Below are 26421 nucleotides of genomic sequence, written 5' to 3'. Positions count from 1 at the left end.
TGCATTCATTAATCCAGTGCCCAACTCTGTGCAGGATCCGGGCAGAGCACTCGGAGATACACAGATTAATGAGATATGGTCTTTGCTCTCAAGAAGCTCATAGTTTAGTAAGGAAGAAGAATGCACTTAATCAGTGCTTCTAATCCAGTGACGAGAGTTGTCGGAGAGGGCTGAACCCAGTTCTGTGGGGGCCCCGAGGAAGGACTGGCCGCTGGCCTGGGAGGGTGGGGCGGCTTCACGGAAAGGGTGGCCTCTGGACAGGCTTTTGAAGAACGAGGCTAAGCGGCCAAACACGGAGACGGAGAACCACATTCCAAGTGGAGGAAACAGCACAGGAAGGCGCGCGAGTGTGAAAGAGCCCGGTGGGGTGGTGGAAGAGTGAGATATTCAGCAAGAGGAGGGGAGGCTGCACACAGGGCCACCACTGCGAGCCCGGCCAGAAAAGCAGGCAAGAGCTGGCTCACGACAGGCTGGGGTGACGTGCCCTCAGTTCAAATTAGATCAACTAAGTCCAGTCACTTTCAGTATCAAGCTAGGGAAGCGCTTTGACTACGGCCCATCCAAGTGGACGCTTCAGGCAAGCAGGGGAGCTAGCCCCCAGCCCGTGCCAGCCACCTGCAGTGAGTGGCCTCGCATGAACCACGGTCACCACCACCCCTGTGCCTTTGCGGGTAGCTCCCGCTTGCTGCCTGGCAAGCCCTTCCCCGCTGTCTGCACCTTAACTCCTTCAATGGCCAGGTCCTGCATCTTCTCGGGGAAGCCTTCCCTAAATAAAGCCTCTGTGCTTCCACTACCATAGAACTTGTCACACTGTATGCACAGCTGACCCTTGAACAAGGCAGGGGTTAGGGGCACCAACCCCCGCACAGTCAAAAATCTGCATAGCACTTTTGACTCCCCCCAAAACTTAATAACGGATAGCCCACTGTTGACTTGAAGCCTTACTGGTAACATAAACAGCTGATGAATCCAGCTCTTGTATGTTACATGTATTATACAGTATAATCTTGTAATCAAGGAAGCAAGAGAAAAGAAAACATTATTAAGAAAATCATAAGGAAGAGAAAATACACGTAGAGTACCGTACTGTAAAAAAAATCCACTAATAAGTGGACCTGCACAGTCCAGACTCATGTTGTTCAAGGTCAACTGTATTTTATCTATCCATCTTCTGCATTAGGCTGGGAGCTCCTCGAGGATGGGGACTGTGTCTTGCCTAGTCACAGCCCAGGCCCACCAATGTGTGTAAGACCTGATACACAAAAGCTCAATAGCTGAGTGAATAGCAGGAAGTAATATCACTATTCCTAATGATACTAAGAAATCATAACTAATGATAATAACAGTCCCTGCTTGGCGGGTAGGGTGCCCCACATCCACCTGTGGTTTAGGCCTAAAGCTGCAATCCCGCCCTGGACTGCTCCTTTTCCCTCCCCACCCATATCCAGCCTGCCCTACAGCCCACAGCCCACCCACCGTATTTCCCAAGGATTCCCCAAATCTGCACTTGAGCCCATGGGCACTGCTTCTATCTTGGTCCGGGCTAGCAAGCTCTCAAAACCAGCCAATACAACAGCCTCCCCTGGCCTCTCTGCCTCCAGTTTTGCCCTCCAACCCCTCCGATCAGTGATGGTGGTAAAATGCAAACCTGACCACAGGCACGCCCCAGTTTAAAAGTTCAAAACTTCCACGGCTTTCTTTTGCCCTCTGGGTTCTCAAGGCCCCTCATGAGCCTCTTCCTTGCTCTCTGGACTGATCTCCAGCCTCTCGCCCACCCTGACCAGTTTGATCTCTGTATCCCAGCCTTGAGGTCTGTGTAAGCAGAGGGGGTGTTGGGGAGTCCGGCTTGTGAGTGTGGCTAGGAGAGTGTGGGGAGCCACAGGAAACAGGGTTGGTAAGGTTGTAAATGAGGGAGGTTTGACCTCAGTGGCAGGTACCATGATGTTCACGCCCTAATGGGTGCCTGGGGGCTGCCCATAGAATTATGGGAGAAAAGGAATACCATGAGAAACAGACTGTTAGGGAAGTTTGGGGTCAGCACCCAGATCTGCTTTTTGTTTTATAGCCAACTATTTAATTGAGCATCTGATATGTGCCAGGCACTAGGCATATCACATATATTATCTGATTTAATTCTACAATAACCCTGAGAAGTAGAGATTATTACTAATCCCATTTAACAGCTATGGAAACTGAGGCCTAGAGTGATTAAGTAACTTGTCTAAACTCAGGCTGTCGACAAAAGCCAAATCCGGGGCACCTGGGTGGCTCAGTTGGTTAAGTGTCTCACTCTTGATTTCGACTCGGGTCATGATCTCAGGGTTGTGATCTCAGGGCTGTGAGATAGAGCCCCTTGTTGGGCTCCCCACTGGGCAGGGGCCCTGCTTAAGAGTCTCTGTCTCCCTCTCCCTCTGCCCCTCCCCCCCAAAAAAGCCAAGTCCAATTTGAGCCCCCACCTATCTGATTCCAAAGCCAGGGTCTTTGGACTATGTACACACCACCACTGAGTGAGGGGTTTTGAGGGGTATGAGACCTGTCCAACTTTAATTTTTCTCTCTCTCAAGCCTGGAAGAGGGCCAATTATCCTTTTCAAATGAAAACTTCCTCCACTACTGTCTTTTTCCTGGATTAAGTATCACTGCTAGGCGCGATTAACTCCTAAAGATCCCTGAGAGAAGGCCCAGTGCCCCCCTGAGTTGGGCAGAGGGAGGATGGAATGATGCATGGTGGTGGGTGGAGAGGGAAACGGGGCAGGGCCAAGGCTAGGGCAGGTATGGGAAGGCCACAGAAGACCAAAAGGAATAGATGGGAAAGGAGGGGATGTGAGAGACAGACTTTGCCTCCTTCTTCATGCCACCCAGGGTCAGCCCCACTGGCTCCCTGAACCTTATCCTAGCCCATGTCGGAGCCCCTGAGAACCTGGGTGTATGAGACCATCAGTACATCCTAAATCATGGAAGCTTGAAATGATCAGATCTTAGAGCCACAAAATTGTACAGTTCTAGAAGATTTCATGTTCTCATGCAATGTAGGCTCTCGGAAGCACAGAATTCTCAAATCTTGAATCTTAGAAACCTAGAGTCTTGGAGTCTTAGAATTGTGAAATCATGGATTCATAAGCAGTATCTGTGCAGAAACCTTTAGAGATCAAAGTTCACCTTCCCCCTTATTTTGCAGAGGAGAAACTGAGGCTCAGAGAAGGAAGAGTCTTCCTCATTGTCACACAGTGAATTCGTGGCATAAGGAGCTAGAGCTCTGTCCACCAGCCATTAGCAAGAATGGGGGCTGATGCCAGGACTGCAGGGATCGAGGCGGCTGCAGCCTGGCCCTTCCTCCCTCTGCCTGGCGTTGGCATGGCCTTGGGCACTCACCTCCCTGGTGTAAGGGGGAGCCCCAGGCAGTGCCACCCTTCCTTGTGCCTCTCACCTTGGAGGGCTTGGTAGGCTGGGGTTGTGGCCGCAGGAGGCCTCCTGGGGTTGCGGGACCAGCCTGCCAGGCCCCCCCATGTTCTCAGTGGCTGCCAGGTCTGTTGGTGGGGCGGCCTGGGCATGGGCTGAGACATTTTCTCTGTCTCCATGCTCTGAGCAGGCAGCGAGGGGGAGGGGTGCCAACTGGCACAGGAGCGAGGCTGCGGGGCCGCCCCAAGTAAGGTGGGAGAGGGTTTCTTCAGCAACAAGGCTGAGACCTAAGGCCGCCCGGTAGTGTCGCAATCGGCCCCTCCCTGGTGGGGGGAGGGGACTGAGGAAGAAAGACATTATTCAGTCCTTGGAGAGTTGGGCTGGCTCTAACAAGCACCCCAGCTGGGGCTGTGTCCCGCCCTCTCTGCCAGCAGAGGCTGAGAGATAAACACAGCTCATTTGATACGGGCCAGCCGGGGGCCTTGCTGGGAAAGGGATCTGCTGTCTGATTCCGCCCCCCCTACTTTGGGGAGCTGGAGAGGGGGAGGGGAGGGAGCTCAGCCGTGTGCTCCTAGGGTCCCCAGCAGCCACGGGAAGCACAGACTCTGGAGGCATCATGACTGTGGCCTCAAATCTTTGTTCTGGGAGGCCCGAGAGGCTGAGCAGGAGCAGTGCAAAGAGCCAGGGGCAGGCCAGTTCCAGCTTCTTACAGGGGAAACTTTCTAAAGGTTAGGACTGGCCCTGGAGCTCCTCTCCTTTGGAGGCGTGTGCCGGACGGTACCCCAGCCCACCCCCCAACAATGAGAGGGAATTCCTGCCCTGCTGTCCTGCTAGTGTGCTGCTTTCAATTCTCTGTGATTCTATGAGTTCAAATGTCAAAGAGAAAGATCTAGAAAGCAGGCAGGGGGAAGTGTGAAAGGCGACCTCTAGATTCTAGACCAGTAGGGGACGAGGAAAGAAAACAGGGAATAGGCTATGGTGGCCGCGGAGGCAGAGAGTGGAGCCCCTAGGCCCTGGGATTGGGCACAAAGCCATGGAGAAGGGAGGTGAACTGCAAGGAGCTATGCCCGGGAGTGGAGTCCTGGTTTCCAGTCACTAGCTGGATGGCCTAGGCAAGTCACTCAGGCGCTGGATCCTCGGTGTTTCCATCTGCTTTTCTCTTAATGATGGTAACGATCCCAATAACCCAGCTTAGAGGGACTGGATCACCTATTCAAGATGACCCATCTTGCAGGGTCATTGTTACCACAATTATCATAATAATAGCATTCAACAAGTGTCAGAAACTGGGCTAAGTAAGTAAGCATTTGACAAGCATTATCCAATTTACTGCTCAAAACAATAATGTCAATGGGGTAATTAAGTAATTTATGTAAAGAGAAGATAGTAAATGTTGGGTCCTTTTTCCATAGCTCAATCTCATTTAATTCCATAAACCTTTGTGGACACTTAGCTTGTGCTGGGCACCTCATTTCCACCCTAGAAGAGCTCAGCTTATTCTTTAGGTAATGTAGAGTTTTCCTGTAGGAATGACAGCATCCCTTCTGGCTTGTAAAAATCACCCGCTACCTGTGAGGAGCAAGGGTAGCAGGGATAGGGTCAGAGGCGAGAGGATGGGGCGCGGGGCTGGAAGCCCGACCTGGAGCCCTGAGCCAGGGCTAGGTGGTGGTCCAGCAAGAGGAGAAGGGGAGGGCAGGCTGGGCAGCTGATGGGGTGTGAGAAATGAGAGAGAGGTGGTTTCAGGAAAGCAGGCTTGCAGGAGAGGTATCTAACCTAATGAAACAAACTTTACTCAATCCTTCTTGAAGCATTCCCTTGCATATTGACAACTGATAGGCAGGTCACAAAAATAGCCAATTGACGTGCAGTCGTAGTAGTAGCAATGACTATATTTAAGGATATTTAAAAGTCAGCTTTCTAAGAACCTTTCCCTAGGCAGCCCTTGTTTTCCCAATTTAAACCCTTTCATCACAGCTCCCTGAGATAAGGACCCAGTAGGCTGTGAAAGCAGGGGCGGAGCTGTGAGTGGCTTTATTGAAAAGGTGGGTCACAGGACCCAGAGAGAAGGTGTGTGTGTGTGTGTGTGTGGAGAGAGAGAGAGAGAGAGAGAGAGAGGGTCAGCAGTGGGAAGGATGTGTGTGTGTGTGTATGTTTGCAGAGATGTAGGAAATAAATAAGCAACATGGGTTCAAAAGAGAGGAAGCTGGTGTGATTATGAGGGTAGAAGGAGCACTGAACTGAGAGTCAGGAGACGTGGGCTACCATCCCTGCTGGGTGACGGACTTCCTATGTGACCTTAAAGGTGTAATTTATCCTCCGGGGCCTCGATTGTTCATCTAATAACATTTATACCACAATTTAAATCTGTAAGCACTTTCACTGTTTGATCTTCCTAACTGTCCTATCAGAGAAGTGTTAAGGTTCAGAAAGGGGCAGTGACATGCTCAACGTCACACAGCAAGTGTGTAGTCAAGCTGACGGACTCAGGTATTCCGGGCCCCTGCCTGGGAGAGCACATCTGGTGGGTTCTCTTTCGCCTATCTGGTCCAGATGACATCCTTCCTAGAGCCAAGAGAAGGAGGCACGAAGCAGGGTCTTTGGGCTGGAGCCTCCCGGGACTGACAAAGCGCTGGTTGGTCTGCCAGGTCCAGACCTGTTCTGCCTTTTCCATGGGAAGAGATATGCCCCCGGTGAAAGCTGGCATCCCTACCTGGAACCACAGGGCCTGATGTACTGCCTGCGCTGTACCTGCTCGGAAGTAAGTTCCTCTGGCCCCTTGGCCACCTGTGACAGGTAGGGCACCCCAGAGGGAGGGTGGGGCCACGCCGCTTCACCAGTGAGTACTCGATGCGTGGGAGCTCCTGTGCACCTGCCAGAGATAAGGCACACCGCGGGGCAGTGGCTGGACCGGGCTGGGGAGCTGGGCCCTCCACCTTTCAGCCGGCCTTCCTTCCACCTTTGCTGCTGCTGGCCTCGCCTACATCCCAGGACAAGAGCCTCTCTGTCCTGACCTCCCATTCGTTCCTTTCCTTGTGCCCTTTCCTCCAGCCACCTCTCTTGCCGCCTGGCCTTAGGCTGTATTCTCCCAACGCCACTGGCTCAAATATCGGTTCTTTAAGGCTTCACCCAAATGCCACCCCCTGCCCCCAATAGCCTTATTTGATGCCTCACCTGCAAGGGGTGTCTTCTTCTGGGATGCCACATAAGTTTCTCTGTCCCTTCCTCCTGATCACTGTTGGCCAAGGATGACAGTTTTCTGTGCCTATCCATTACTGCCCCTCCCAGATGGAGCCCCTGAGAGCAGATCTTCCTGGGCGCTCACTCAGGCCCAGTTTGGTGTCCTGCCAGAGGCTGACCTCCCAGAGGGGCAGAGACCAGATCTTCTTCTTCTTCTTTTTTTTTTTTAAGATTTTATTTATTTGACAGAGAGAGAGAGACAGTGAGAGAGGGAACACAAGCAGGGGGAGTGGGAGAGGGAGAAGCAGGCTTCCTGCTGAGCAGGGAGCCCGACAAGGGGCTCGATCCCAGGACCCTGGGATCATGACCTGAGCCGAAGGCAGACGCTTAACGACTGAGCCACACAGGCGCCCCAGACCAGACCTTCTTGTTCACCTTTGTCTCCCCCTGATCCCACCCCAGCAGCCTCCACAGAGCCTTGTACTACCAACTAGGTGGAATAAATGAGACCCCCATGTGGTCCAGAACTCTCAGGCCAGGTATGAGGGTGGAGGGGTGAGGATGGAGGGGGAGTGATTTGGGAGGCTTGCAACACCCTTAGCTCTACTTCAGCTGCCTGGGGCCCAGCCTGGTTGGTGTGAGATCCTTGGCTCTTTCTGTCCGGGTGCTGGTGCTGGGGCGGGGGGGGAGAGGAGGGGGCATAGACAGGGTACCTACCTGGAGCCAGCCCCTTGGCGCCTGTCTGTCCCTGCACAAAGCCAAGAGAGGAATGCAGGAGGCCTGTAAGAGTCTCCCTCGTTAGGACAATACTCAAAGTGGGAGCAGAGAAGAGCTTCTGGAAGACACTGGGAAGTTGGAGGTGGGTGACCAGTCCCTCTCCTGACTCTGATCACTGGAGTCTCATTCCTCCTGGGAAGTTTCCCTCTGATTCTCCACTCTTTCTCCCATGTTGGCCCGAGGCAGAACACTGGTTCCAGCGTGGACACAGCCCCCCACAACTGCCGCCCTTTGGTTCTCCCGAGCACACATGAGGCCAATCAGCCTTTACGAAAAGAACTTTATGAACTATAGCCAGACAGCAGAAAGAAAACCATAACAGAAAATTCCAGACATGTCATGTGGTCCAGTTGACAAAGTCCAAGTTTTGTGATCCACTGGAGTTCATTCATTTCTCCCTCCCCAGAGTTCACACATGCACCACTTCCCCAACCCAAGCGACTGTGCGGCTATCTCCAAAATAGACCCGGAATCCCTCCACTTCTCCCCTAATGAAAGCCACCTTCATCTCTCCCTGGGCTGCTACATCAGCCCCCCAACGGATCTCCCTGTTCCCTCTCTAAGTCCGTCGACCACACAGCAGCTAGAATGATCTTTTCTGCACGTAAAACTGATTGCGTTATTCTACTCTTAAAACCTTCTAATAGTTTTTCGTTGCACCTAAAGTAAAATCCAAATTTCCTGCGTTGGGCTCTGCAGCAGCTACCTTCTGCCTTTTTCTCAGACCTCGTCTCCTACCTGCACCAACACTTCAACCTCAGTCCTACCTGGTTGTTCCTCCATCTGGATGTCTCCCCCCACGAGATCATCTCACGGAGGGTCCCTCCCACTCGCAGTTCATCACATACTTGTGACCCCTTATGAGGTTTCTTTGACAGCTGTTATTAAAATAGTCTGTGTTAACTTAATCACATCACCCTGCTTTATTATTATCATAAATTTAACATTTGAAATGATCTTGTTCCTACTTGTTTATTGTTTATCGTCTGTCTCCTGCTCCCAGGATGCAAGTTCTGTGAGGGCAGAAACCGTGTTGGTCTCACTGCTATGTCCCTAGAGCTTAGAAGAGGGCCTGGCACCCAGCAGTCATGCAAGAGATACTGAGTGAATGAAGGATTACCCACCCCAGCCACCAGAGGTGGCTCAGCATCACGGAAAGTACCCAGATCCTGGAGACAGTGCTCATCAGTTGTGTGATCTTAGGCAACTTAACCTCTAGGACAGAGGCTCTTTCCTCATTGTGGAAGTGTGGAGAGCTGTACCTACCCCGAGGATTGCTGAGAAGATGAAGGGAGGTCATATATTTATATATAAGATAAAGCCCCTACCTAGTAGCCACTCAGCACATGGTAGTTACGACTTCCCTGAGAGGCGATCTGGCTGCAAGACCTGGTCACCTGCCCGTTCAACCCTTTGCCTGTCTCCACCTTATTTCTGGCTGTAGGTTGCTGATCGTCTCCATCCCTTGGCTCCTCCAAGGCCAGAATCAAGAAAGAGATCCTAACTCTTCAGGTCACACAGTTCCTTGAACTCCACCCTAGTTACTCATCTGAGGGGCTCAGTTCACCCTCTAGACATTCTAAGTACGCAGGAGTGCCAGGCCTCTAGAAGGCCCCAGTTCTGTGGACTCTGAGATGCCCCTTAGTGCTGATGAGTCCTTGCGAGCTGGCCATCTTGTGGAGCAGTGACCCCAGAGGGGCTGGGGGCTGGTCCAGGGTTTTCCACAGGGCAAGAGGTGCTGTGGGGAAACTCAGTGGGCAGGGGGGCTGGAAGCAAACCTGCCAACTTCCCAGTTGGACAAAAGCTGGCTCCATTCATCTAACCAAGAGGCCCTCTAGCACTCCTCTCCTGGCTCTCATTTGTTCACTCACTCCTTCATCCAGACTGGAACAGGCACTGGCTTGGAGCAAGGCCCTGAGCTGACGATTCAGAGATGAACAGACCAGGCCTGGCCCTTGTCCTTGGGAATCCATGGCTGAAAAGACAAGACCGATGTAAATGGTTCATTACAACACGGAGGGGAGAGTAAGGTGTGGGTTGCCTAGGTCGGGCTGACAGACCAAGGGGTGGTGGCCTCTCTCTCGTCAGCTCCTCTGTTTCTGCTCATCCCCTTCTCTCTCTCTCTCTCTCTCTCTCTCTGTTTCTCTGCCCATTCTCTTCCATTTGCTGTACATGGAAAAGCATAAGAACTTTGGGCCCCTCCTTTGCGGGTGCCAGCTCCAAAGCTTCATGTAAGGTTACCCAAACCTCCCAGAGATTCAGGGAGTGGATCACGAAGCCCTGAGTCTTCTCCACATCAGGTTTCTAGTTGTGTCCCCATCCCTGTCACCTGCCCTCTCTTAACCATGAAGCTCAGGCCCAGAGGGAAAAGAAGGAAATCCCCGAGTTAAGACAACAACAGTGAAGATGAACATCAAAATAACTCCAGGCTTTTACTCGTATTTCTCAAACACCAGGAAGGGGACACAGGTCTGTGTAAACCCGTGCACACTGCACCCTCCTCCGTGCTGGGGTGTGCGAGCAGGGGAAGGGGAGGGACTGGGCAAATTGAGCTGATTGCTTTTCTCCCGCCACAGGCTTAAAACGAGTGTAGTGTCCCACAGCTGGGACGGGGCTTGGGGAGAGGACGGGTTCAGGTGGGAGGCAATGGTTCTTTGGAATCAGGAACCCCCCCTCCGTGTCCCCTGCAGAGTGCCCATGTGAGCTGTTACCGCCTCCACTGCCCTCCCGTCCACTGTCCCCAGCCTGTGACAGAGCCACAACAGTGCTGTCCCCGGTGTGTGGGTAAGTAGCCTCCTTCCTCCCCCTTGCCCACTAACCCTCATCCCCATCCCAGTGTGGGCTTCTGGCTGAGGGGGGCCCCTGGAATGAGAGGGGGGCAGGCTCTAACCATCAGAGGTTTGGAGGAGGCAAAGGTACTCAGGGGAAGAAACATCATGGATCCCCCAGGAGGGCTGGGGTAGCAGCAAACTTCTCATTCCTAAGGAGTTGGGCTTGGCAGGAGGAGGGAGAAAATGTGGAAAGTGGCTGAAGGAAACAGGGGTGTGGTTGACCCGTGGATGGCACACTTCGGCCCCAATCCCGCTCTGGCTGGCCGGAGCTAGAGGGAGTGGACGTGCCGTGTGTCAGTGGATGAGTGAGCAGGGGCTGGGAGGCCTTGTAGGGAGAGGCCAGGACCACCGCCCTGGGGCTGGGAATGACCAAAGGAGTTGAAGCACATGGACTCGGAGATTCCTCGCAGTGCTGAGGTTCAGGCATTCTCTGTGTCTTGACGCTAAATGCCTACGATTTCATGATTTTAAGATTCTAAGAGCCTCTGAGACTGGGATTCTAGGAAGTAAACGTAAAAGAGAGGAGAGGAGAGGCGGTCTGAGAAGGAATTGGCATAACCAAGTGTATATGTAACCAAATGGCCAACGAGGGGCAGCCAGTGGGGAGACCAACTTAAGAGGCAGGGAGATGCTGAGCAGAGAATCAATGCTTAGAAGCATCAGGAAGGTGATAAAACGGGGCTCCAGACTGTGGTCTCCAGGCTCTGCAACCATGGCTCTCCTGGTGAGCTGGGGACCTGTGTGGAGTATGTGTGTAAAGGGGCTCATTTTCCATGGGGGACCCCAGTAGGGATCTCACCATGGCTCTGACCTGGGTCATAGGTATTCTTGGCTCTGGGTCCCTTTGGGGGAGCAGAGGTTCTAAGCTTCATCCCGCCCGGTGAGGGGGGCATCACGCCTCCTCCTTGGCAGAGGCTCACTCCAGGATGCCTTACCTCCCCTTGCTTTGTGCGTTGGCCCCTTCCGCTTTACATGTTCCTCTCTCCTTCTCCCTGCCGCTGCCCTGCCCCTTTGCCCGCCTGGCTCAAATGTTCTTCAGGACTCAGCTCAGCCATCAGCTCCTTCGGGAAGCCTTCCCTGACCAACCCCCAGCTCCCACCCCCGGCTGAGTTAAGGGCTCCTTATCTGTGCCCCCATCTGCCCTAGCCCTTACCATACCAGTGTTACTGCTTATAGAGTGTCCTACCTAATTACATTGCGAGTTTCTTGGTGGGAGGGGCTGGGTCTTACTGGGCACTCCATTCCCAATGCCTAGCTTGTCGCCTGCTACAGAGACGGTGCTTAGTAAAGGTGTCTTGAGAGGACAAGTGAGTTCTCTCAGGACTGGAGACTTATACCCCACTACCTGGCAGGATGGGGACTGGCTAATTGGCAGGGGCTGAGGAGTAGGGCTGCGGTGGCCAGTGAATGATGGCGCTTACACCAAGCACAGGGACAGTCTAGATCACTCCAGCTGACATCACTAGGATCTAACTCTGCATGGGACCTTGTTTTGTTCACTGCTGTCTCCCCACCACCTAGAACAGTGCCTGGCACTAGCGAGGATTCATGGATATGCTCACTGAATGGGGAATGAACTAATGCAGGTCCCCACCAAATGGGGCTCAGTGGAGCTGAGGCTTCTGGCCTCGCCTTCTTGCTCTTGTCAGGGCCAGCTCAGACACTGAGGGGCTGAAAGGCCCTGGTGGGGACCCATGAGAGGGAGTGACATGGTCAGATGTAGGTATCAGCGAGACCTCTCGATTAGCTAATATGGAGACTGGCTGGGAAGGCCGAGGCCAGAACTTGGTTTAAATGCCAAGACAGGATAAGATGCAGAATCTTCAGAAAAGTGGCCCAGTGAATTTTGACAAAGCTTTTGGAGCAATGTGAAACTTCATTTTCTTCTTCCTCTTCCCGCCCCCGCCCCGTGCAGAACCTCACACCCCCTCTGGGCTCCGGGCCCCCCCAAAGTACTGCCAGCACAATGGGACCATGTACCAACACGGAGAGATCTTCAGTGCGCACGAGCTGCTCCCGTCCCGCCTGCCTAACCAGTGTGTCCTCTGCAGCTGCACCGTAAGACCTTCCCCCTTCTCTTTAGCCCAGGCCAGCACAGACAGGCCTGCAAAGCACAGCGGTGTGGTATGGGGGGACAGTGTTCTTCCTGGTCAAAGCAAAGTGAGAGTGAATGGGCTCCTGGGGAAGGGAACATCTGGGGTTTGGCATGTCCTGCCTGTCTCTGGCCTTCCTCGTCCCCCGAGCCACCTGTTACAACATGCTTACCTTGTGTACTCACATTTGCCCATTTCTGTGTTCTCCAGTAGACTCTGCACTCCTCAAATGGAGGGAACATGCCCAATTCATTTTTGTATCTTTTGCTGCTACCGGCCCAGGGCCTGGCACACAGATGTATACAATGATTGCTGAATGAATAAGTGAACGAGTGAATGATCAGTCCTGGGGTACAGAGACAGGGTCAGACTGCTCGTTGCATATGGATTTAATCTGAAGTCGCTTAAACTCCTCCTGCTGTGGTCCGAGTTGGGCCTAGGCACAGGCAGAACTGACCCTGCAGTGTTACCAGGGGACAGAGAGTGAAGCCAAGCAGGGCCTGATCTAGAAAGTCTTCACCCTCCTCCTCAGTGGGCTCCAGTGAGGCCCGGCTTTAGGCTGACAGGTGGCTTTCAGCCTGTCATTCTTACCCTGGGGCTTAGCTCATCTGTGCATTGGCAGGAGAAACTCCTGCTCTCCTAATCTCCACACCTGCTCATCAAACTTCTCCGGGCCTCCGTTCCTCTTATTGTGGAAGGGAGTCTGACCAGGTGATCTCCAATGTCCCGTTTAAGATAATAATCTGAGTTAGCAGTGACATCGGGGTAAGAGGCCTAGATTAGATGCCAGACACCCATGTTTGAGCCACGCTTCCCTGTGTGACCTTGATCAAGTCACTTCTCTGGGGCCTGTGTCCCCCTCTTTTCAGCGAGAGGATCCTGTCCGTCTGAGATTCTGAATCTTCAAGTATCTGTGCTGCAGAGCGAACAACTTACAAATAATAAAGGGTGACCACTTAGAAAGCAACATAGAGAGCACTTATTTTTTACAGGGCTTGAGCCTCTTCTGGCAGTCTAATATATTGTACCTGCCGGTTCACGGAGATGTCTCGTGTTTATATACAGCACCTCAAAGGCCCTAAGAGCAGGAAATCACTGTTCTTATTTCTCAGATAAGGAAACTGAGGCTCAGGTCAGTTAAGCGACTTGCCTAACGTCACACAGCTAGTTAAATGGCCAAGCCAGAATTCAGAGGCAGGACCACATGACTCCAAAATTCATGTTTCTTCCCTGTGTTGCGCTACTTCCTGTGAAGGGACAAGGGCCCGGATGAGGAGGAGTCCGTGGGAGGAGACAGAAATGACGGTGTGGCGGTAGGGTGGTGAGAACATTCTTGCGATTCCTTGTCCCTTCTCCTTGGATACTGGGGTCTCCCCTTCTTTCTCCTCCTCCTTGTTTAAATGGGACTGGCTTGACTCCTGGCCCACTTCTGAGCCTCATGGGGAAAAGGCATAGGGAAAGGACTGCAGGTGATACCACTGCCTGCCACGTATGTCGTGCATTCCGGTTTAAAAAGGGTTTTCGCAACCACTCCCTCATCCGCTCTTCACAACCCAGATGGCGGTGCTCCCCTTTCACAGAGGAGGAAAGTGAGGCGCAGAGAAGAGAAGTGACTCACCAGAGGTCATCTGGCTTCTGATTCCCAGAAGGCCCTTCCCTCTGCAGTGGTGCCTGTCCAGGCCGGGTCCTGAGGCTGGGGACCTAGGGTTTTCAGTAAGAGCCCGATGAGCCCAACATGTGTCCCACTGACCTCCGTCCTCTCTCTGGGCCCCCTTGTCCCAGGTCAGGGGAGGAGAGCGTTGACTTCAGTGGGAAAAGCCTGCAGGCTGGGCTCTAGTCCACTCTGCAGGGCTGCGTTTCTGATTTCAGGCAGTTCAGGCCTCCCTTCAGGTCCTCCTCATCTGTAGGATGGAAGAGCCCCGCCTCACCGGTTTGCCGTGAGAGCCTAGGGAGGGACGGTGTCTGAAAACGCTTTAGAAGCTGAAGGATGAATGTTGCCTCAGGGCCTGGGGAGGGAGTGGGAAGGGCACGGGGGGGGGGGGGGGTCCTCCTCTGAGCTGGCTGGGCCTTGCCCAGGGTGTCTCTGCTGCTCCCTTCTTCTCCCACCTCAAGGCCATTTGCCCCCAGGGCAGGGGGCTCTCCTAATCCCAAGGCTGCTCCTCATCGGAGCTCATCTCCCGCTTGCTCTGTCAGGAAGGCCAGATCTACTGTGGTCTCATGACCTGCCCAGAACCAGGCTGCCCCGCACCTCTCCCGCTGCCTGCATCCTGCTGCCAGGCCTGCAAAGGTGAGTCTGTCCCTAGATCTGGCAGCGCCCACTCACCCCACCCCAGGGACCTAGCCAGGGACTATTAGAGGTGGGGGAACCTCAGCCAGTTGAAGGGCAAATGGCTTGAGCAGAATCAAGTGCACAGATGGTCAGACTGTACCCTGTGGGCTGGGGTAAGTTCAGGAAAGCTTCCTGGAGGAGGCAGGACTGGGGAAGGGAGTGCTTCATAGTAGAACCCTTCTCTAGACGTTGGCATTGTGGAAGGGCACTGGACCAGGGGACAGGTGACTCCAGTTTAGTCTTGGTTCCTCCAGCTAATTCCTGCAGATTCCTTCCCCTCTTTGGGCCTCAGCTGTGTTTTGTGTGCACTGAGAGGCTGGCCTCAGACTGTCTGATGCCAGTGTTCTCGGTCTTTGAACCAAGAATGCTCGGAGGGAGCCAGACTGTATGTGAGGTGAGGGCTGGAGAGAGAGAATCCCCCTCGGGGCCTTGTGTGCGGGCACCCCACAGGATGGAAGACAGAGTCCTAGGGTCTTCCAACTGGAAGGACCGAGGTGCCTGTGAGTGGATAGTATAGACGAAGGTCTGGTGACCTCAAGTGTGGCTGGACAGGGTGGCTCCCCAGGGGGTTGCAACTAAGCAAGGCTGCAGGGATGGGATGCTGGGCCCTTGGGCGTCCATCACGGGCACTGAATAAGATGCTCCGGCCCAGCCAAGAAGTTCATTCCTAACGGTGACCATGAGGGCAGTGTGGGAAAACTGAGGCAGCAACCCAGTTGTAGGGAATTTGTCAACCCAAGGGTAAGGACAGGTTATAATGGGAAGCGGGAATAAGGCCCCACTGGGGCAGAGGGACCTGCTGGTGTGCAGGGACTGCAGAAGTGACACTAGGCCTGGGAGGCTGAAGGCCTGCAGGGCTCCAGTCAGCAAGGCTGAGGAGATGGAGGCTGACCCAACTTCCCTTTGGGTTTCCAGATGGGTCAAGTGAGAGATCAGCTGAAGAGGACACCACGCAGTCACAGCCTGGGCTGGTGAGTGCACAGCTTTCCTGACAGGGTGGAGAGAGGTGGCGAGGGCAGCTGGTAACCCAGGACTCTGGGGCAGTCAGTACCAGTTACTGTCCTCACTTCTCATTTGTCCTCCAGGTCAGCAACACGAGCTCCACCCTGTTCCAGCCCCTCTCCCTAGCCTCACGGCTGCTGGGTCAACAGGGGCCTGGGGAAAAGTACCATGCCGTACAAGAGCAGGCCCCAAACTTCCCCACTTCCCTCCTGAGAAACACTTGTGACACTGTTCTCTCCAAAGCCTGTGTCTGTCCTTAGTTCAGGCTGCCTCTGGGCAGCATATTCCCCTGAGGGAATGGCCTCTGTCTTGGCCCAGGCTTCCCCACCCAGCCCCTGAGGTACTGGTTCTTTGTTTGGGGGTTACCTCTCTGTCCTCCCCTCTGTCTTGGCCCCTCTCCATCTTAGTCTGGACTTAGGATGAGCTAAACTGCCCAGCTTTCTCTGGTCAGAGAGGAAAGAGGTAGGAGGATGGGCTTACACACTGACTCAAGTCCCCATCCCCACTCTGTGCTATGTCTACAGTGGGAACAACTCCACCTCCTCTTTCAGCCTGGGTCACCTGGGCCCCGGGGGACTGGAGGCTGGCCTCCTGTGCTCAGGGACTCCCCAGGCGTCTGAACTAGCGAGCTCCCCCTTTTCCTCTGCCATTCCATCCTCTCCCTAGGAGGCAGTGTGCTAAGCGAAGCCCACCCAGGCTCAGTTCCAGGCCCTGAGCAGCTACTTACTGGATGACGTAAGCAAGTCCCATTAAAGGGTTGGGCTCCTCGATTCCGTCTTGCCACTCTTCCACTTGACAAGCATTTCCTGGGAGCCTCCTATGTACCTGGGCCTCTGCCGGGGCCTGAGATAGTTTCCTGGGAGCTCCTGTGGGGTCAGTCTGGCCAGTCTCTGACTCAGAGACTATCTGGGCAGGAAGGGGCTGTAGGAGAAGGAATATGAGTGACTCGGTATCAGCGAGTTGGGGGTAATAAGCCCACTTGTTCCTCTGCCATGGCCTGGAGCTGCCCAGTCCTCTAACTATAAGCTATGATGCCCAAGGCCTGGTCTGGAGGGGCAGGGTCTCAGGATCTTGGATTCCAGGGGCTCAAGAAAGGGGGCTCTGGAGACCCAGGGTCTCCAGGTGGGACCTGCTCTTAGTCTTCTGCCCTGTGAAGATTCTGGGGCCTAGTGAGACCTTCGGAGGCCCATCCCCTTCTCCCATCACCTAAATCTCCCGACTCTCATCCTCACCACAGCCTCACCTTCCATTTCTTAAATAGGAAGTTTCCTAGGTCCCTGATCGCTGTGTCTCCCAGATCAAGACCTCAGTACCTTTGTTCACTCCAGTCCCAAGGCCCTGGCTCTGACAGGCCTCAGAAGGGCTTGGTGGAGGCAGGATTCCCAAACCACCGTTCTGAGAGTTTTCAAAGATCCACTGTCTGAGAACGTCTTAGGCTGCATCCAGATCTTTCCATCCCTGGCATGTGACTCTCTTTACTGGGAAGTCCTGGTGGTGTCTAGCTGCAGGCCTCACTGCAGCCCCTGTCTTGCTGCTCCCCTGCTGGTACTGGCCCATCAGTGATCCCCATCCTTCCTGCCATTTGCAGAGACATTCCCAGGATCCGTGTTCAGGGGACAGTGGGAGAAAGAGAGGCCTGGGCACCCCAGCCCCCACTGGCCTCAGCTCTCCTCTGGGCTTCATCCCTCGCCACTTCCGACCGAAGGGGGCAGGCAGCACGACAGTCAAGATTGTCCTGAAGGAGAAACATAAGAAAGGTGGGGATGGGAAACTCCTCTGATCCCTGAGGTGGGAAAAGGGGGCCCCGACTGCCCCCGCCTCCCATCCCTGCACCCCCTGCTCAGTGCCCTGATCTCAACTTGGCCAGGAGCTTGTAGATTTATAAAACATCAAAACTGAAGGTGTCCTGAAAGGGCACCGAGGTCCAGAGTACCGAGTGAGACAGAACCAGCCCTAGAACCAAGACCACGGGGCGGCATGACAATATTTTCTGAGCCTCTGCCATGTCTTTGCTGGGAACCGAGGGGCACAGAACAGAGAGATGAAAAATGGCCCCTGTCCTCTAGGGGCTCCAGACCTGTGAACAAACACTACAATAGAGGAAGCGGTGAGAGAAAGTTGAGGACAAAGGAGGAGGGAGTGGAGCCAGGCTGCGGGCAGGTGGTCAGGATGCAGCAGGGAAGGAGCAGGGGAAGGGGAGGAGAGCAGGCTCGGGGCAGGACTCCCATGGTGCGGCAGGCGCAGCTGCCTCGGTACCTGCCTCGGCCCCTTTGGGACAGATGGGACACTGAGGCTAAGAAAGGTGAAGGGACCTGCCCGAGCTCACACCGCCAGGTAGTGACAGAACTGGGTCTCAGTGCTCCCCCTACCAGAGGTGCCCGTGAAGGGCAGGGGGAGGACTCTCCATCTTCAGCAAGAACGTACTGGGCACGGGTCAGCCCTGACTGCTGAAACAGGGGAGAAGTCAGGGACAGGGGACCAGTTTTACACCCGGCCTCCACTTTGCAGGCCGTGTGGCTGGGCCAGACCGCTGGAGCAGGGGCTCCCCGAGTTCCCAGCCCCACCCATTCCTGGATCCGGCCCAGGTCTGCGGCACTGACCCTCCTCTCTTCCCGCCCTCCTTGGCCCAGCCTGCGTGCACAGTGGGAAGACATACTCCCATGGGGAGGTGTGGCACCCAGCTTTCCGCTCCTTTGGACCCCTGCCCTGCATCTTGTGCACCTGTCAGGACGGCCGCCAGGACTGCCAGCGGGTGACCTGCCCCACTGAGTACCCGTGCCATCGCCCTGAGAAAGTGGCCGGGAAGTGCTGCAAGATTTGCCCAGGTACAAAGAGGATGCTGGGGGCAGGGAGGGCACTGGCCGCAGTAGGCCTGGGGTCCCTGTCCCCGGGGCACAGGTACTTGGAACATCTCCGACGACACCGATGGGGCGTGGACTCTGAGCCACAGGCTGCAGGAGTTTTCAATGCACTGGAGTGGAAAATGCCCAGCTCACAAAATATTTGCCTTAGAGAACATCTAAGGCTCTAGTGACCGATTCAGAGACTCTCGCACATATACACAGAATCAATCAGAGAATGTTCTGGATTCTATGAAATCCTAAGATCGTAGGATATTAGGACTTTGCAGGGCGGGGAGGAGCCAATATTTATTGAGCACTTACCATGTGCCATGTAGGTTATTTTGCATGCGTGAATTCATGGACTCCTCACAACAAACGGACAGGGCAGGACTATTTTTCTCCATTTCACCCCAGACTGTCTTGCTCCACAGATAGTGCTCTTGACCACTGCTGTCGTCCTTCAACCCTCACGTACCTGCAGGAAAAGAGAAGGGATCTTACCAAGTCCCACAGCAAAGTGGCAGGGGAACGGGAGTTAGAACGGAGGCTTCCAGAATAGCCAGCTGAGTTCTTCCAGCACTGTTGTGTGAGCCTAGGATTAGTGAGCGTGCAGAAGCAAACATCAGAGTATCTCGTGGGAAGAACAGCCTGTGGCTGTCAGCAGGAGCTGTCGTGAGGAGCAGGCCCCTTCCCTCAAGGCTGAGGGGGTGGGGTAGAAGGCGCGGGCTGCGGTCGTCCCTTCGCCACAGCTGGTTAGCCGGCTGGGTCGGCAAAACCAAAGGGAGAGGAATAAGGAAGAAAAAGGGGAAGGAAACATGCATCGAGAACCTTCTAGTGCCAGGTATTGTACTGTGATTTCACATAGTTCACGTACTCCTCACCTCTCAGATAGCTTACAAATGAAATGACAGAGTGGCTGCAATCATCCTAAGTCTCCACCTACCCGAGGCTTTAACGTCAGGAAGGGTGCATCCACTTTAGCTCGCTTACCGACTGACTTCCTAACTTACTCTTGTGAGCTTAGACAAGTAATTTTCCTTTCTCGAGCCTCAGACAGAGTTGAGGGAAAATGTTTCATAAATTGTAAATCAAAATCCAAACCTAAGGGATAGGGTCGGAGTAATATGCTACTGGGACAGGGTTAGAGAGAGAGCATGACGGGGTGGTACCGGAAGCACATGAGGGGTAGGGGTTCAACTTGAAGTCTCTGGGAGCCTGGCTGTAGCTCACTACTAGGTTCCTTCGCAAACACAGACTTCCGTCCATTTTCCCTTAAAAATATTGAGACTGTAGCCTTACCACTCTTAGCGGGACATCTCGAAAGGCTTCATAACTAGTAAGAGTTTCTTTTTTTTTTTTTTAAGATTTTATTTATTTATTTGAGAGAGAGAGAATGAGAGACAGAGAGCATGAGAGGGAACAGGGTCAGAGGGAGAAGCAGACTCCCTGCCGAGCAGGGAGCCTGATGCGGGACTCGATCCTGGGACTCCAGGATCATGACCCGAGCCGAAGGCAGTCGCCCAACCAACTGAGCCACCCAGGCGCCGCAAGAGTTTCGAAGGAAGCGTGTATGTGTAGGGACTTAGTCCTCGAGTCCCTGAAAAATAGGGAATTGTTAGTACATGGAAAATTCTGGAGAATGTCTGTCCTTGGAAGTCCAGCATGTTGAGGCTTTAGGACTGGATCCAATTTGGGACCAAAACCCATCACCACTATCACCATCATCCGCCCACACAACCCGGCACACTACTACAGTGGGATCATCATGCCCTCCACCACCTCTCCCACCATCACAACCGTGATCTTCATTGTCGCCATGATCACCTCTCTCCTCCCAAACCTTTCATTCTGTGTGTGTTCGTGAGAGCCTGTGCTTGGTGGTGTGGGTGACTCAAAAGACAGCCTGTCGTTCACCCATAGGTCGCTTGTAGAGAAAAACATATCCGAGGGAGACAATTACAAGGCAATGCAAGGTAGTGAGACCAAGGGCACGAGTGGGAGGCATAAGCAAGAAGGGTTTTAAAGGCTGTGAGTGGGAAGAAGCAGGGTAAGCTACGCTGTTCCAAGTGGGCTGCCTGGAGGAGGTGGAAGAGGAGTGGGGTGCAGAAGGATGAGAAGTTTTCTGATATGCTGATCAATGGGAGGTGAATGGGAGAGGCGGCCCCTCTCTCTGGTACCAGGGCACCAGAACTTTCCCAAGGACCTTAAAGACCTGAGGGGGATGTCAGACTAGCGACCTGGCTCCCTGGGCCTACCAGGCAGGGGTGGGGGTGGGGGTCAGAGTGTTCACGAGCTCCTTGTCTTCCCCAGAGGACAAGGCAGACCCTGGCCCCAGTGACATCAGGGCCACCAGGTGTCCGAAGGTGCCAGGCCGGGTCCTCGTCCACACTTCAGTAGCTCCAAGCCCAGACAACCTACATCGCTTTGCCCTGGAGCATGAGGCCTCTGAGCAGGTGGAGATCTACCTCTGGAAGCTGGTAAAAGGTGAGCATTGGCCCACTCCCAGCCGGGCTTACCTCTGGCCTGTCCCCCTCACCAGGGGCCTTAGGGGCATTTTGTGGATCAGAGGCCTCTAGCCTGGGAAGACCTGCCTCTGGCTACCCTTCTAGATTTAAGTCTCCAATTCCAAGATAGAGGGAGACAGAGATTCTGTCTGTGATTCTCTGACAGTTCTGATAAGCTCATCCACGGGGTGACGCCAGGGCCTCGAAGTGCTCCCTCTCCTGGGAGGAAGGGGTTGTTGCACTTGCGAGGAGCCAGGAAGGGTAATGCCTATGCAAAAGCGTATTTTGAAGCAAAAGGCATTTTGAGGCAAAAGGCATGTCTACTGGTAGAACGTCAGCACGCTATGAGGGGAGAGCTTCTCAGGCAGAAGGGCCTTCACGGCATCCTCAAAGCAGGAGGGCGTGGAGGCTAGTCTCATTCAGCCTTTTCTGTATGGTGGACTCTACCCCTCCAATAAGTGGACGTCAGAACATAGTTCTCATTCTTTGCGAAACTCACCAGATGCAACAGGAGGCTCAGATCACCAGCTGAAGGTCAAGAGGAGTTGTCATTGAGAAGGGAATTGTTGAGAGTTGGGCTTTTTGGCTCTTCTTGCCTAACATAGATCCCCTGGGCAGAGTAAAACAAACTAAACCCTTTAAGTGTGAATTAGCTGTAAGGTCACTGTTCTCTCCCGATGGGTCTGGCTGGAGTGGGCAGGGGTGGAAGAGGGAATGGTCATGATAATGATAACCAGCGTGTGGAGCACTTTAGAGTTTACAAAGTGCTTCACACTCATTATCTCATTTGATTCTCAACGATCCTGAGAGTTAGGTATTATTATCCCCATTTTACAGATGAGGAAACTGAGGCTCAGAGAGGTGAAGTACCTGGCCCAAGGCCACACAGCCAGTAAGTGGAGGACGGGAGCTAGAGCCCATGTCTTGTGACGTCAGATGCGGCTCTTTCCCTGCTCTACTCTGCCTCCTGTCCTAGGAGGAATGGACGAAGAAAGCGGAGCTGTTCAGCCTGGAGAAGAGAAGACTGAGGGGGACAGGACCATTGGCTTCCTGGCTCTGAAGGACTGCCCCAGGCAGGGGGAGCGGTTGTGTTCTGAGTGACTACAAGGGTCAGAATGACAAGCAGGGGCTTTGAGAATCAGACAGACCTGAGTTTGAATCCCGGCTCTGCTCTTTCTTAGCTGTGTGGCTTTGGGCAGTCACTTGACCTCTCTGGGCCTCAATTTTTTCTTCTGTTAATTGGGAAGGAGGGTTTTGGGAGGATTAAATGAAATACCATGGGTACAGCCCTGACCTATAGTAGGTGCTAACATTAGTATCTTCATCCCACCTCCTCAGTTAGAATTACAGAGAAGCATGTTTCCACCAACGAGAGGAAGCACTTTCTCATACCTAGACCCTTTCTGTCAAAGAAGCGGGGAGCAAGCTCAGTTCACAGGGGTGTGCAAGCAGCAACTGGGCAGGGGCTCTGCCACAGCCGAGGAGTTAGATTCAGCAGCCCTCATCATTGTTTTGTGCCTGGACAGGTGCTGGTTTCCTCCAGACCTCCCCTGCAACCCCACCAGGTACTGGGACCACAGAGAGTAATAGGTCCCAGTCTCTGTCCGTGGGAGCCCAGGACTTAGTGACTTGGATGCAGTAGGAGCTCCCCGGGAGCTGAGCTGGTCAGGCTGGAAGGCTTCGTGGAGGAGGGGACTGTGGCTGGACAGGCGTGAGGAAGGCAAGAGGAGTGCTTTGCAGGCAAGGAAGGGTGGCAGCGACAGCCTCAGACCGGCCCCGGAGCTTCTGCTTCCATGCCCTGTGTTCCGCCCCGTCATTGGTGTGTAGTAGGCCCCTGCTAAAGTGTTTCATTTCATCCGTAGAAGAAACCTGAGGGATATGCATTAATGCGCCATCTTGCAGATAAAACTGAGTCTGAGAGGTAAAACGACTTGCTCAAAGTCACACAGTTTAAGCACTTAAGCAAAGATTCAAACCCAGGTCTGAGTCTCCCCAGAGCTGCTTCCACGGAGGCGACCTAATGCTTTCAGAGAGGCGCCTGAGGAAGGCCAAGGTGTGCCCAGGATGGCGCAGACTGGAGCGTTGTAGCTCAAGGCCAATCTCAATGCCACCAGGCCCAGCAGGAAAGGAGCAGGTGGTGGGGACTCCTCAAGTTCACGGTGCCAGGCTCTACCTTCCTGTCACTGGCAAAAACCCCCTCCCCATCTCTTGCCCCGCTGGGCTGCCTAAGTGCCTCATCAGTCACCTCCCTGCCCCACACTGTGGGGGTCAAAGCAAACACTCCCGAGGTCTGACTGTCAGTGGGAAACCCTCTTTCTTCACCCAGAGGAGCAGAATCAGCAGGCCTCGGGGGCAGGGAGAGGAAGGGGAGAACTGGCCTGGAGACACTGACACCCGGACTCAGGCCCCAGAAGCTGGCTTATTGTTAAGAGCCCTTTCGATTCTGGAGTTTCAGAGTAGAAGGGACCTCAGGGGTCCTGATTCCAGCCCCTGTCTAGGAAGGAAACCCCTTATGGCCTCCCGGATGGTCTCCTGGATGGTCTCCAGCCCCTGACTCCGCATGCCCCCAACCCCACCTCCACTGTGGATGGCTCCACCTAGAAAGGGTTTGTTTTCGCATTGAGCTGAACCTCACCTGCTGGTACCGTCTCTGCCCTGGGGGTTCACAGAGCCCAGCTGCCCTCAGACCTGGCACACCCTCCAAAGGCATGGCCATGCTCCTCAGGCTGGCTCGATTCCAGGTCCTAGAGCTCAGTTCTTACGATCATGCTTTACAGGCTACAGTGTGAAGACCCTCCCTCATCCCTGTCACCTCCTCTCCATTTGCGTTCTGGGGTGTGTGCAGTGGCAGGCCTGGGCAGAAGGACTTATCGCCATCTCAGCCTTGTGATGTAGCCTGGGCCTTTGGAGCGAGTCTCTCCCATATCCTGGTCCTTGGCATCTGGACTGGGGGTCCTGAGAACGATGCTGGACTTTCCCAGCCTCCTGGATCTCAGTGCTGACCATTCTTCTCAGTGGCATCCTACTCAGATTTCCATAAGCAAGGCCAATTCTTAGTTTTCTTGAGAGCTGTCCCGGCTAGCAGAGGCCTTGCTGTCACACCTGTTCTTTCTGGCCACAGACCCTGGCGGTCACAACTGGTGCAACTTCACAGCCCGTGTGCTCGGGGTTTCAGCGCCATGTGTGGTACCCGTGGCCAGCTCCCCATGGGATGCAAACATCAGGAGATCCAGCTAATGCCTCATTCCCTTTAGGGCCCGGGCTAGATTGGGTACACATATGTTTCCTTACCCATCCATTCATCGAGGGATCATTCACTCGTTTGTTCATTCGTTCACTTATACTAAATGACTAATGTGGGCCAGGCGCAGGGGAACCAGAGAGGCAAAGCCCTGCAGAAGTAACCAGGGGAGGCAAGAACAGACACAATGTTAGCACAATGGAAATAGGGATAATCGTCAACAGCAGCTAAGAGCTTCTGGGTGCCCCAAGGAGGGGAGATCAAGGAAGACTTCCCAGCCAAAGCCTGGAGGATGAGTAGGAGTCTCTGGAGACAAGAGGAGAAACAGAAGTCAGTAGGAGAAGGAGTTGCAGCAGAGGGGTACCCTATGTAAAGGCTTGGGCCCCTCGGGGGACTTTGAAGTAGTCAGTTAGGGCTGGAGCACAGGAAGGCCGCCCAGGGGCTGGGTGAACAGAGCCTCGCGCTGACAGGGGGCCTACCACTCTGACACTTGATGTTCTTGGGAGTCCGATAAGCACACCTATTGATTTTTATCACACATTCTATGCCCAGAAAAAAGCATGACCAGTCCATATGGGCTCCCCCCTCTCCCGCACCCCGCACTGTGGACAGGTGAGTAGTGTGAGAGCAGGATGCTGAAGGTGACAGCTGAAGGGTGAGCAGAGAGGTGATGAGAGGTCAGGGAAAGGGAAGGACCGCTGAGGTATGGTTTCGAATGACTGCAGTTAGGATCACAGACTGCAGGGGGAGTATGAGGGGTCAGAAGTCTAGTGTAGTGACCCAGGCAAGATGTGATGGGGCCTGTATGGGGAGAGTGGCTATGGAGATGGGAAGGTAGGTTCAAAATACTGAGGAAATCTAGTCCACAGGGTTTGGTGTCTGGTCGGAACAGGGGAGGGGAGGGGTGACTGGGTCCCGTCTGTGTCTAAGTTACCCATTCCACTGACTGCATGGCCCCACCTTTTCCTGCTCATGCCCTTGCCTCTGCCCTCAGGAATCTTCCACTTGATTCAGATCAAGAAAGTCAGGAAGCAAGACTTCCAGAAAGAGGCACAGAACTTCCGGCTCCTCACCGGCACCCATGAAGGTGGGACGTTAGGCCGAACAGGGGGGCCTGGGAAGAGAGCCGGGCCAGAGGCCAGCGGCCTCTTGGGGAGCTCCTGGCCGCTGGTGCTGGGAGGGGGGCGGGGTGGTTGTCAGCCACAGACGGGCAGTTCCCGGCACAGGAATCCAGTGGGCGTCTGGGCCAGAGATTTCTCAACGCAGGGCGCCTGGGAGTGGGAAGGTGAAGCAGAACCATCTGGATTTGGTCCTGGGAGTGGAGGAGACAGGGCTGTGGAGGAGGGAAGCCTGAGCCCCCAAACCCTGACACTGCCTATCCCCTCTCTATGGGAATATTTCCTACTGAAAAATTCCTAAGCACTATACTGAGGAAGATGGACCCAGGTGGGGCTTGGGGCTGGGGCGGCGGGGGGGGGGGGGGGGCGGGGAGAAAGTCACAGATGGGTGTATCACCAAGAGGTGACACCCCCAAATGCTGGTTGGTTGAAGGTGGGGGTCACATGCCAAGAACTGATCGGGGATAGAGTTTTGTGATGGAAATACCCATCTCCTTCCTCCTGTGGACTCCAAACCCAGGCTCTCACCGCCCTTCTTGTCCTAAGTTTTTCCCACCCCAGTCACTCTGCCTCTCTTGGGCACATGCATGCACACGCGCACACTCTACAGCCGACCCCCACCCCCACACCCCTCTTCTGCTTTCCTCTATCCAGGTCACTGGAATGTTTTCCTAGCCCAGACCCCGGAGCTGAAGGTCACAGCCAGTCCAGACAAAGCAACCAAAACCTTATAACAAAGACCTAAACAGTTGCAGATACAAGCTTTATCATTTTTGTTGTTATATATTAATAAACGATAAGTTGCATTACCCCTCAACCCTGCCTGCTGAGTTCATGTCCGGTCTGCGTGTGTTCCCACAGGGACTGCAAGGCAGGCCTGGTTATGTCCATTTTACGGGGTTAGAGACTGAGATGCGGCAGGGGTAGAGGCTGGCCTCTGTCCTCGGGGCACATCGTTCCCCCAGCCTCCCTGCCCAGGCCCTTGTCTGCCTCTGGGGCCTCTCCTGGCTCTGCACTGCCTCCATCCCTGGCCCCCAGCTATGGTTCCTCCTGCTGTTATGGGTGCCCCCCCTCCTGGAGCTCACTGGCTCTGAGCCGAGGAAAGGGA

At 54.2% G+C, this 26421-nt stretch overlaps 1 protein-coding gene across 1 annotated transcript in view; it reads left to right on the top strand.

Moving 5' to 3' along the window:
- CHRDL2 (chordin like 2) overlaps positions 1-26047 on the top strand; it is a 31215-nt gene extending 5168 nt beyond the window's left edge. Inside the window, exons 2-11 of the mRNA XM_028115970.2 lie at positions 6044-6156; positions 10043-10136; positions 12099-12241; positions 14470-14563; positions 15521-15576; positions 17196-17364; positions 18238-18432; positions 20761-20934; positions 25190-25282; positions 25968-26047. Of these exons, the coding sequence (XP_027971771.1) occupies positions 6044-6156; positions 10043-10136; positions 12099-12241; positions 14470-14563; positions 15521-15576; positions 17196-17364; positions 18238-18432; positions 20761-20934; positions 25190-25282; positions 25968-26047 (1211 nt within the window). The remainder of the gene's footprint in view (positions 1-6043; positions 6157-10042; positions 10137-12098; positions 12242-14469; positions 14564-15520; positions 15577-17195; positions 17365-18237; positions 18433-20760; positions 20935-25189; positions 25283-25967) is intronic.
- The last annotated feature ends 374 nt before the right edge of the window (positions 26048-26421 follow it).

The sequence above is a fragment of the Eumetopias jubatus genome, unplaced genomic scaffold, assembly GCF_037043125.1.
Source record: "Eumetopias jubatus isolate StellerSeaLion01/CBP00866 unplaced genomic scaffold, mEumJub1_p1.0 scaffold_13, whole genome shotgun sequence".
In the NCBI taxonomy this organism is placed as follows: Eukaryota; Metazoa; Chordata; class Mammalia; order Carnivora; family Otariidae; genus Eumetopias; species Eumetopias jubatus.
Note: the sequence above shows the minus strand (reverse complement) of the source record. Positions and strands in the feature narration are given on the sequence as shown.